Genomic DNA, 12830 nt, shown 5'->3' with positions numbered 1-12830 from the left:
AAAGTCGTTTCGATCCAATCCATTCTTGGGATCAAATAAAGACAAAAAATGATATGTTTTCTCTCATTGTAATCAATTTTTGTTTACACTCTCTCATGTTTTCTCCGTTTTGGAGAATTTTGGAGAGTCTGTTGTAGCAAAAATATGCCTAAAATCTCCATTTTCTCAATTTTGAAAAATCTATTGAAGATGCTCTTATATTTCGGCCCCCCGGACTACAACGGTTGTGTTCCGCCCCTGCAGAGCTTACAAAAAGATTGGAACCAACCTGGTTTCTGATCTGTAGTAAGGTATATAAAAGACAAAACCTGCAATTTGTTTTTTAACCAACGAGTAATTCGCTTTTTTTCTACCAAAAGAACGTATCAAACGGCCATTAGGCGGGAAAAGCAAGCATGCAAATACCAAAACATAACCCTCTCCTCCTCCTAAAGCAATCTCTCTCTCTCTCTCTCTCTCTCTCTATATATATATATATATATGCACACATGCTTTGTATGTATTGAGGTATGATACGAATTGAACACAGAAAGAGAAAAGAGGGAAAAGATCACATTAAAATAACTTAAAAAGCATGATTTCTTCTCTCTCTCCTATGTAAAAAGCTTCCCGAATTGTGTAGCTGGTGTTGGTGGTCTTCCGGTGGACCGCTGGATTCTCTCTCTCTTCGATTCGTGTTTCTGAAGAAAACCTGCAAAACTGTTTTTTTCTGACGGATTACGAAAGAAAACTTCATCAATCGCTGTTCTTCAATCCATTCTCGCTTCTCATCAGGTATGTTGATTAATTTCCAATTAGTTATTGCAAATTGATGAAATGTATGAGTATATATATATACATGATTGATCGATTGTGTGAAACTGTGAATCAAACTTTGATTTGGTTTTGTTGAGATCCGAACACGATGGATTCAGTCGGTTTTTTTTTTAGTTCTGACGGTTTCCTTTTGGTAATAATTTGAGTACTGTCTTCTCAGTTCGATTCGTTGATGAATGTGTATGATTATTAGATGGTAATCGTGCTCTGTTTATTGATTATGGAGTTCTCGTTGTCGTAGAATCGAAATCACCGGCTTCATTGCCGTGAAAAAAGCATGTGCATCGGCCATTTGTACGGTGCAAATGATGACTGCACATAAAGTATAATTAACTTATCTGGTAGGTTCAGAGGACACGAAAAGAATGAACAAATACAATGGCATCAAACTGTTGTACCATACAACAAATTATACGAAGTTCTGACCAATATTTTTACTTTGCGATGTGGTAGGTGATGTTATACAAACTCCATTTTATATGTTCAGAATGCAAATATTTTTATACGTATAATTATTGATATTATTTATGAATTTGTATACATGTTAAATGTCCAACCACTAGTAAAAATTTAGGGGTTGTTTGGTTGGTTATCCATGAAGTCATGATATATTTGAGAACGTGTTTGTAAAAGTTTTTTCATAAATGAACAAGCGTGCTATTTAGTTGAGAGAGACATGTTTGAAAAAAACATGAGTTTCTTCATAAAGATCATTCTAGAAACTTACTGAATAAATTATTTAAACAATCATGTATAGTTCACCGAATAAGTTAAAGACCTATTAAGTATGTTCGATCGGAATGCAATATTTTGTATAATATTTGATTTTTTGATGGTCACGAATTATTAATTTCATTTGTTTATTGAATTAGTGGACATGAAAAAGGATATACCAGCGTACACGTCAAAAAATCATGCCTTTGATATTAAACATGGATATTTATGTCGGAACTTATTTTATCTTCTTTTCCAAACATAGAAATAAAGACAAAATAAAATATATAAAATAATTAAAAGAGAGATTTATACTATTTTTTGTTAGGTTCATATTTGAAGTCAAACACAAATTTGTCATTTACTATCTAATGATACCTCTAATTAAGATTTATCTATTCTTTACGGATAAATTTTATCTAGATACATATTTAAGGGTTGGTTCAAATAAGAAAAACTAATATTTTGAGATGATAGAAAATGAAGGTTATGAAAAGATGCATATATGAAGTTTTGAAAAGATCTGGAAAAAAATTATTTGAATACGCATATGTGAACCATGTTACAGATTATTTATATGAGTTAACATATGGATTTTCAAATGGATTTTTTCAATGATTCAAATTTTTCATTGACCTTCCGTTCTTACCCTTTTAAGGTATTTAGTCTTCTTGTATGAACTTCCCACTAATATATATATATATATATATATATATATATATATGAGCGATTAAATGAAAACTAGTAAGAAAGAATAAGTGGATTAATAGTTTGTTTTGTTAGGAATAAGTGGTAAATGGATTATTTCTTTTGTTGAGTGTGTGGTTGCCCTTAACCAGTAAAGTAAAACAACTTGATAAACACTTACCGGATAAACATTTAAGTAAGCACATTCTTAGTTTGTTGGTTTTAGTTTTATTTATAAACAAGAGTCTTATGTGTAGAGAGATATTTCATGTGGTCATACATTCCTTGTTGATCTGTTAAAAAGAGAGGGCACTTTAAAGTTAGGTTAGAAAAGTGTAGAGATCCAATCGTAAGTGTCGTGGGCATCGAGGATTGCTTGGTGGAAACGGTATGCAATACACTTGTATTGGTTTGTGGTCACGAGAACAAAAAGAAGGATATAAAGAATTATACCCATTTTCTATTTACGGAAAGTCACAAGTTAGAAAGAAAATTAAAAGTCTCAAAAACAGGTTTGTCCCGATGCGTGATTGCTTTTACAGGTTTTGCTGCTTTCACCCACAATTACCTCCGCAAAGAATGTATTTCTTTTAGTAGATTACATCATTACATGTTAGTCCCTATTGTTATATGTTTTTAACAGTTTTTGTCTTGTTTCTAAAAATTCAACGGATCATGTCCCTGTGGTTACATTTTTACAACAAGGCGTTTGGTCTTTAATGCAATCCCAGGACCTAAGTTGTTGATTTATTCAGGGATCAAACTTGTTAAAAAACTAAAATTAAAAGGACCCAACTCATTAAAAATTTGGAATCACTTAACTTGTTAAAAAGACGCAACCATAGGGACACATTGCATTAGATTTTCAAAAAAGGAATAAAAACTGTTAAAAACACTAAACCACATAATATGTAATTTACTCTTTTTCCTAGTCTTAGTTATTGTTAGCTACTACATAGCCTTAAATATAAATCCAAAATAATAATTCTATAATAACGTTACAAGTTTTTAAGGAAAATTGTATTTTGCTGATACACTTGAAGCTACAACATACTCAAGACTTTACTTCTAGCTTTAGATGGTTTAATTATGAAGATAAATGAAAATTAAGGAAAATATGAGTAAATCCCCAAATTAGAAAAGAAAAAAAAAGATAGTTCCATCCTAGTTGAGTTTTGTTTTTCTAGGTGCCTTGGTCAGCTTGCACATACTTCAACTAATCTTAGAGGTCTTGAAGAATAGTTAAGAAAATCTCGGTGGTCTGGCATGATTTAAACTGATGACCTTTGAGGAAAATCCCAAAAGACTTAAGTATTATTGTTAGTTAAGCTAACCCCACAAGGCTTCTAGATAAGCTTTGTCTTTTAGGTGTGGTCGGTTACCCAGAGCATTTAGATAACATTTAAATCAGACAAAAAGTAGTTACCATAATATAAAATAAAACAACCTTTAAAATACGTTTAATTAAAAATAACATACAAGTGGTTTATAAGAGTACCGAAAATATTTTTTCCCCCCTTTTTCATTCTTTTATGTTACTTTCACTAAAAATTTAGAAAAGAGCTAAAGGGATTTGAACTTTAAAAATCTTTAATGCCATCAATAGATTGCAACAGATTTAAAGGAACACGTGTTAATTAAAATGAATACATCCTTTTGGACTCCTAAAAGAATTCCACTACCTTCGCACGATAAAGAGGCAGCGGACACCCTCCCTCCTTAAATCCACCCCCATCGGAGAAACATGATTCACCTATGGCAACATGTATGTATAAGTCTAGTCGATGTAAGACTCCAACAAGCCTCCTCCAACGGAAGCTAGATGGACAAATTGTCCTAAAGTGTAAAGAGGGGGCTAGTCAGAATGTCGGGTCCCTAGAGTGGCAAATCTTGGCTCTAATACCATAGAAGATATGGAACCCCAATATCACTCTCCAAAAAAGCCCTAGAGGAGGAAGGGAAGATTTCAAGTCTAGCAGATGCAGGACTCCAACATATCATTCCAAGACACTGAAATTTGCAGGTTGTCGTTTTTACGACTCTTGATACACTAATTTGCGATGAAAAATCTTACGTATTGCAGATGAGAAGGGAGCCGGGGGAGTAATTTCACTAGGCAATATCATGATTCTATCAAAACTTGAAGACGGGATGGGGGACACAACAAACAGTATCAGCAATCGATATGCCAAGCTCTTAGAGGGTTCTTGGTTGACCCAATTCTGCCATGGATCTAATCCTTGGATGGCTAGATACGTCTACAGCGTGATGTTTCTTTTATCAAATTTGCTTGCGTGGGCAGTTCGCGACTATGGACCTAGTGCCTTGACTGAAATGAAGAGTAATATTGTTCCATATCATGATTTATTGTTTACACATTTTTGCCTAAGTAACCGTCTTTATGGAATCAGCCGCTCTATCTTATGAGGTAGAGGTTTGATTTGTGTATATCGTAGCCGCTGACCCTGCTTTAAAAGTGGGATATATTGGGTTTAATTTGGTTTGGATTGATTTTATTTACTTTCAGTTGGAAATATATTAGTAGTGTTCTCACAGTCTCATGTTATTGCAGGATTGAAAAGTTGCCAAGGTGGCAAAGACTGTTTAGGCACAGAAGGAGTTCTGAGGGTGAGCATGGGATGTTTTGTATCCTTTTATCTCCATTTGTAGCCATCTGCAGCAATATTAAAAAAATAAAGTACAATGTTAGGATATATCCATATACGGTTGGAATCTCATATCGACTAGACTTAAATTATTTATCTTCAATTTATGTTGGGACCTCCCTTATCTTCGAACTCGTTTAGAGAGTAATCTATTGAGGTTTCAGATATTTTCATATGATATCAGAGTCAATGTCTATCGGTCTAGGGATTTGACATTTGGGATGACCTGTGCCCATCTAGCCTCCATTAGAGAAGGTGGGTTGGAGTTCCACACCTTCTAGACTTTGACCATTCCTTCTTAGTATATGGTGGAACCTCCGTTCTTTTCTCAAAAGCTCTTTTAGAGAGTAATCTATTAGGTTTTATATATTCTCACATGTTATCAAAGTAAATGTCTATCAATCTAGGGACTCAACTTTTGGACAATCTTTGTCCGTCTAGTCTCTGTTGGAGAAGGCATGTTGGAGTACCTCATTGGTTGGACTTGAACATTTTTTTCTCGATATATGTTGGAACCTCCTGCTCTCTAGACTCTTTTGGAGAGTAATCTAATGAGATCTTATAGATTCTCACATGGTATCAAAGTAAAATTTTACTACGCTAGAGACGTGACACTTTGGGCATAATTTGTGACTGTCTAGTCTCCACTGGAGAGCGCGTGTTTGAATTCCGCGTCGGTTAGACTTGAACCATTTTTCTCAATATATGATGAACCTTCATTCTCTTCTCAATGGCTCTTGTGGTTAATAATACAATGGGATTCCACATATTTTCTCTCTCTCTCACACACACATATGTATGTATATATATATATATATATATATATATATATATTATTTCCTTGAATACCCTTAAGAAAAATTACCTTAATCGTGTATATTAGATATTCTACTTCACAATGTTTCTTTCAACTGCTGGTACCTCCAAGTTGCATGGAAGAAAAGAATTATGGCATTCTGGTTGGTGGTCTGCCAAGGTTTTCCTTATGATTGCACTACTCGTGTTGCCATTTTTTCTTCCCACAGAGATGATTTTGATATATGGTTAGTATATATATATATATATATATATATATATATATATATATATTCTTCACTTTTTCACACAGCTATCATATCACTGCAAATAATTAAATCACAGATGTCTTTGATCTAATGCAATTTTTATTGGCAGGGGATGTTGCACATTTCGGTGCAGGGTACGTATCAATATTTTACAATTGTTGCATCATTTGGCATTTTATGATTTCGAGCGGAAAGTATGAAAACATACTACAACAAAATTCGGGTTTACAGGACACCATAAATCTCTAAAAATCATAATAAATTATTTTATAGGTTTTAAGTTTTTATAGGTTCGTGTCCTATGTAAAAGCATTGCAATAAGATTATAGGATACTTGTGGGCGTCTTAAATAATTTTTTATGACATTTTGTAAAAGTGTCCTAAAAAACTATTTAAGATATCCAAAAACGTCTTATAAACCTATTACAACATTCTTACATAAGACACATATATGTTCAGTTCTAAAAACTTAAGTCCTATAAAACAAACAGTCTATTAGGACACTAAGAGATTTCTTGCATCCTATGATTTTGTTATAATGACATCTAAACCATCTTGTTTTATGATATATGTAGGGTCTTTTTGCTAATTCAGCTAATCAGTATAATTAGCTTCATTACATGGCTGAATGATTGTTGTTTGTCAGAAAAATATGCTGCAAGATGGTAAGTTTCTAAACTTTTTGTTAGACATGCGTAATGATTACACATTTAACCAAATGATAAATTTACTCTTAATTAATTCTCTCTTCACAATTCTTAAATATTTGTCAAATAGATCCTCCAAGATGAAGAAAATGGAGATTTTGGACATGTTTTTTGTTCTAAAAATCTCCAAAATGGAGAAAGTAGAAGATGAAGTGTAAAAATCCCCAAATTTCGAGAACAGTCCAAATATGATTACAATGAGAGAAATATTTTTTTAATATATTTGCACCAACAGAAAACTTTGAAATTAAATATTTAGAGAGAGAAATAGTATTTTATTAGATAAATAAAATATTTTAATAATATAATCAATGTTGTATTCTCCAGAATGGAGAATTTTTTGCAGTTTAATGTATTTTTGTTTTAGAGATTTTGAAGTTCTATTCTTCATTTTGAAGAAATTTTGGAGAATTTGTTGGAGATGCTTTTATTTATCTATTTTTGAAACTAGACACTTATTTTAAGACAAATATGAATAGAATTGTAGACACTTATTTTGAGACAAAGAAAATATATACTTAAAAATAACAAGTTTCTAATTATGAATGGGTTGCTTTGGATTGCATTTGTATCCTAACGGTTGTTTTTCACCAGCCACATCCATTCCATGCTGCTTGCAACAAGTGCATACATCGTGTCGATTTTGGGGATCATTTTGATGTACATTTGGTACACACCACAACCAAGTTGCCTGCTCAACATTTTCTTCATCACATGGACACTTGTACTCCTACAACTTATGACTAGTGTCTCTCTTCACCCAAAAGTAAGTTCAATATTCATTATTAGAGTCTCGTATCTGTTAGACTTGAACATTTTCTTTTAAATATATATCGAAACCCTCTTCTCTTCTTAAGGTTGCATTAGGTACATGGATAGAACCAGAGAGGCGAGAGTGGGGTAGGCGGGTGAAAGATTATTATGAAATGTTTTAGGGTGTTAATTTTGACATGGATAGTTTAGTAATTTATCAATTTTGTCTTGTCTCCATGGTTTTTATTAGTATTTTGACCCAATCCCGTCTTGTACCAGTCTAATGTCAATGCCAAATGTGGGACGGGTTTTTATTTTCTCTTGTCCCATCCTATCCGGCGTACCAAACACATCAGGGTGCGTTTGGTATGCAGACGGGACGGACTAAAGGGGGTAGGTGGGTGAAAGAGTTGTGCAATGTTTTACAATTTTAATTTGACATGAGTAGCTTAGTAATTTATCAATTTTGTCTCATCTCCGTGGTTTTTTTCCACCTATTTTAATGAGACAAAAAAGTGCATGTTCATCCCATTCAGTCTTGTTATGTCCCGGTCTTAATATTGCATCAAAATGGGACAAGAAATTTTGTTCCGTCATGTCCCGATCTCAATAAGGAATCTTTTGAAAAATAATCTAATGAGTTTTCACGTATTCTCACAATCAAAGTGTTCTTTTTCATCACGTCATTGTTAGACAAATCTCATTTTTTTACTTGTGAAACAGATTAGCGCGGGATTCTTGACTCCTGGTTTTATGGGACTCTACGTCGTGTTTCTATGCTGGTCCGCGATTAGAAGGTAGGAACCGGTTTTCCTATTGCATTGTTTGCTTAATTTTCAGCTTAGTTATTGCTTAAAACTTGACCATTTATCTTTGTGCCTATAGTGAACCACCAGATGATAAATGTCTCAGGTCATCCGAAGCCTCAAGAGACTGGTTATCTATCATAGTAAGCTCACCTCACATTTTTCATACATATTTAATTCATGAAAGGGCAAATTACATAGAAAAAAGTAATGTAGTTTAACTTGATTCCTATTTTTAGTAACATACTTTCAAAACTTCTATTTTGGTACTTAAGATTTAAAGTTTTAAACATTTAAGTACCCCGGTAACAGTTGAAGCATTAATCGGTTACCATGTTGATGAGATGAAATTGGGTTGAATAGCAAATAATACTGAGTTAGATACCACATCAGCATGGTAACCGGTTAATGCTTCAATCAGTTATCCAGATACTTAAATGTTTAAAACTTTACATCTTAGGTACCAAAATGAAAATTTGAAAGTACATTACCCAAAATATGAATTAAGTTAAAATACGTTATTTTTACCCTCGAATGAGATCAAAATCAACTAATACAACATAGGCTAAAAAATAATTTACCAAATAAATTGGGTATGAAATCGAAATAAACAAATGTTTGTTACACTAAAACTTCATATTACAATTTGCCCATAAAATAATTCAATTGAGTCTCCAGATGAAACTATTAACCTTTTTCCATTACTCTTCTTGTTAACAGAGCTTTGTTGTTGCTGTACTTGCAATTGTTATTGCAACATTTTCAACAGGAATTGATTCTAAATGCTTTCAGGTAATACCTCTTCATTCAACAAACATCTTGTAAATGTTTTTCATAAGATCCGTGAAATTACTTTTTAAATTGTGTGAATATTACAATTTTTAACACAATATATTGTAACCTTCAACTATGCAGTTGAAGGTTACGTAAACATTAAAACATTCACATATTATATCATAAGGAGAATATTTAGATAAGTAAGAATGTAAGAATAAATTATTCATATGTGAATCATTGGTTAAAAGGCATGTGAGTTTACAAATGCATCTTCATGTGTAAATAATTGGTAAAAAGGTAAGTAATTAACCAAACGTGGGTTCACATATCAGGGATAGACCCAAGAAGTTTTTGTGGTGACATGTGCTACCGTTTCGTTGCTCCTCCGTAGTATGAAAAATTATAGGGTCGAGAAAAGTGTCATCGTATCAATTTGTTGTGTACCATCGTAAATATTTTAAAACTACAATGAGGACACATGTTTCCCTTGGTAAAGTTGGTTTGCAAGGTTTTCCTTCCACCGCAAACCCGCGTCTGAATCCCATTATTGTCATTTTCTTAGTTTTTAGATTTTAATTTCAAATTTATTATGTTTTCTGGAGAGAAAAAAAAAGTTCAGTAAGAAACTTGAATACATGACCTCACATTAACCAATGATAATCTTGTGGAAAATATCATATATTTGTTTCTTATAGTCAAATGGTGTATTATTTGAAAAAAAATATTGGGTCCGTCCCTATCACATATACATTTTGAAATGGATATTTTTCTGATTTTACCAATATTCACATATGAATCATTTATACTTACATTCTTATCATTTTTGCATTTTTTTTTAAATATACATTTAGTTTTTGTTATCCATTCATAAAAGCATAAATTTGTTACAGTTCAAAAAGGAAGAGACACAGGATGAAAACGACGTGCCATATGGCTTTGGATTCTTCCATCTTGTTTTCGCTACTGGAGCCATGTACTTTGCAATGTTGTTGACTGGCTGGAATTATCACCACCCCATGAAAAAGTAAGCTTATAATTATCGTCTTTTAAAATTGACCAAAATAGTTAATCTTCTCAATTAAATCTTCTTTTAATAACGTTTGAGATCGAAATCCCAATTTAGCCAAAATTTACGTAAGTATGTTACGTATTTACGTAAAAGCTTATTTTCAGATTTTAGAATGAAAAGAAAAAAAATTCTCTACGCAAGTGGGAAACTTTTAAGCAAATTTGCATGTAAAGATTTTCTTTTTCTTTTTTAAAATTTGAAAATTAAGCTTTATATAAAGGGTAAATTGAATGATAAAAGTAACGTATTTTTAACTTGATTGTTATTTTAGGTAACGTATTTTTTGAAACTTTTATTTTGGTACCTAAGATGTAAAATTTTAAATATTTAAATACTTGAGTAACCGGTTGAAGCATTACTCTTTCTTTTAATAAACCACAATACATAAAAACTAATTTTAGATTAAGATATCCGGGTACTTAAGTGTTTAAAATTTTACATCTTAGGTACCAAAATGGAAGTTTTGGGAGTACTTTACCTGAAATAATAATCAAGTTAAAATACGTTATTTTTTCATTCAATTTGTCTTTATGTAATTACATAAACTCTGGCTGAAATGGGAATATGATTAAAAATGGTTTTGAAAAATGAATTTGGTTGGGAAGTTTGACTATTTTGATCCATTTACTATAATTTCTGATTCTTCTATTTTTTGTAAAATTACCTAATTGCCCTTTATGCAGGTGGAGTATTGATGTTGGTTGGACGAGTACTTGGGTCAGAATAGTGAACGAGTGGCTTGCAGTTTGTGTTTACTGTAAGTGTGTGTGTGTGTGTATATATATATATATATATATATATATTCTACTCTCATCATTCTATCTCATACTCCCAGTCCCACTCGTTTACAAACCAAGATTTTAGTATAAATCGGTTCTTTTAGTATATGAAATAACATGTATGAAAATACAGTATATGCACAGGGTTATTTCGTATATGAAACATTACGATTATTTTACGTGTGGAATAAAATAATCGTGAACGTTTCATATATGAAACAACACTAATAAACATTGTATTTTCATACGTATTGTTTCATATAACGTATTTATATGAAACAATATATAAAAGAGTATCTATAAGTTTGTACCAGATTCATGGTTTGTAAAAGAAGGGGACTGTATTTTATAATACTTTATAATACTTAAACACTCTCTTCTTCTCTTCCTCCAACAAAACATTAGAAAATGCTTAAGGAGATCATTCAATTTTTAAAAAGTTCAAATAAATCAGCTATCATCAGAAAGGTGTTAAAATATACCATATAAAAACATATCAGAGGGTTCAAATCTCACCAAAAATGAAGAGTGTGTGTAAGTATTTATGGTATATAAATATTATATACTTTCAAAAAACATATCAAATTTCTCTTAATGGAGTTTGGTTTGATGTAATGGTTTTGAAGGATTTGGATTTTGTGGAAGGATTTGGAATCTTTGGTGTGTTTGTTTTGTAGGATTTCGAATGGAACTGAATTCCATTTCTTACAAATAATTTATAAAAAAACAAATTATAAATATAAATATAATTATATTATCTTTTTATTAATTGATTATTATAAAACAAATGTTTTCAACAAATAAAATATTATTACACACTAAAATCATCAGTCACTAAAATCATTTTTAATTAACACTTATATAATACAAATGATTTATTAATATTATATATATATATATATATAAGGTTGGATTTACGTGAGACAAGGTTGTTTTCATGAAACATATGAGACATGATTTTTTAACTTGAAATTTCATAACAAAATGTTATGAAGGTAAAAAAAAAACCGAATCTTCACAGCAAAACTGTGCAAGTTTCAATTGTGAAAATCGTGTCTTACGAAAACAGTTTTGTCTCACATGATTCTAAGTCTATATATTTATATATATGGTTTTTAGGAACAAATTTGGAGCTCCCATAATTCCTTTGGTTGGTTGGTTTAATTGTAGTGTGGATGCTAATAGCGCCAATGGTGTGGAAAAACAGACAAGTTGAACAACCCGCATGATCAAACTTTGTGCTCCATCTCCACCACCACCACCACCACCAAATGAAGCATATTTATACATATACATACATATGTGTGTGTGTGTGTCAGTTCTGCACCAAAATTTTACATAAAATTAAGAATGGAGGAGGCTGGTAATGGTATTGCCATTGTAAATATATACTCAACCACAGATAAAAGAAATCAACTATTGTTTGTTTCTTATACAATATGTATATGTATATGTATATGTATATGTATATGTATATGTATATGTATATGTTGTTGCATATGGACCAGAGGGAAAAGGAAGTGCAACGACCATGACCCTCAGGAGTATATATATATACCATATATATATACATTATATATATATATATATATATATGAATTTCTGGTTTTATGGTTGTAAGATTATTGTAATGTTTTTTGCTTTATATAATTACGAATACAAAGTATTATATATTGATGAGGAAACTTTTTTATTATATATTACTTATAAAATTCAAGATTACAAGTAAATTGTGCGTAAGTACAACTTATTAAGCTTCATGTTTAAATTCGTATAACTAGTTGTAGATAAATATAACTAAATACAAGATAAACTTCTTATTTTAAATATAAAATGTAAAATATAATTAAGATAATTATTGAGTTCTAACAGTTATTATCTTTATAAAAAAATTATATTATTAAACCAAAAATAAATTACTTCGTTATTAAATCTAAATTAAATTATAATAAAATTTTGAATTAAAGATATTACAAAGAAAAATGAGAACTT

The 12830-nt window shown here is 31.3% G+C and overlaps 1 protein-coding gene across 1 annotated transcript; it reads left to right on the top strand.

Annotated features, from left to right (window-relative positions):
• Positions 1–4303: 4303 nt before the first annotated feature.
• LOC112501135 (probable serine incorporator) lies at positions 4304–12067 on the top strand. Its single transcript, XM_025104801.1, has 12 exons — positions 4304–4558; positions 4790–4863; positions 5767–5926; positions 6057–6081; positions 6523–6612; positions 7249–7420; positions 8131–8204; positions 8293–8356; positions 8934–9005; positions 9881–10014; positions 10743–10816; positions 12009–12067. Exons 1-12 carry the CDS (start codon positions 4342–4344, stop codon positions 12065–12067), a joined length of 1215 nt encoding a protein of 404 aa, XP_024960569.1. The 5' UTR covers positions 4304–4341.
• Positions 12068–12830: the final 763 nt, after the last annotated feature.

The sequence above is a fragment of the Cynara cardunculus genome (genome assembly GCF_001531365.2).
Source record: "Cynara cardunculus var. scolymus isolate 2C chromosome LG 17, CcrdV1, whole genome shotgun sequence".
In the NCBI taxonomy this organism is placed as follows: Eukaryota; Viridiplantae; Streptophyta; class Magnoliopsida; order Asterales; family Asteraceae; genus Cynara; species Cynara cardunculus.
Note: the sequence above shows the minus strand (reverse complement) of the source record. Positions and strands in the feature narration are given on the sequence as shown.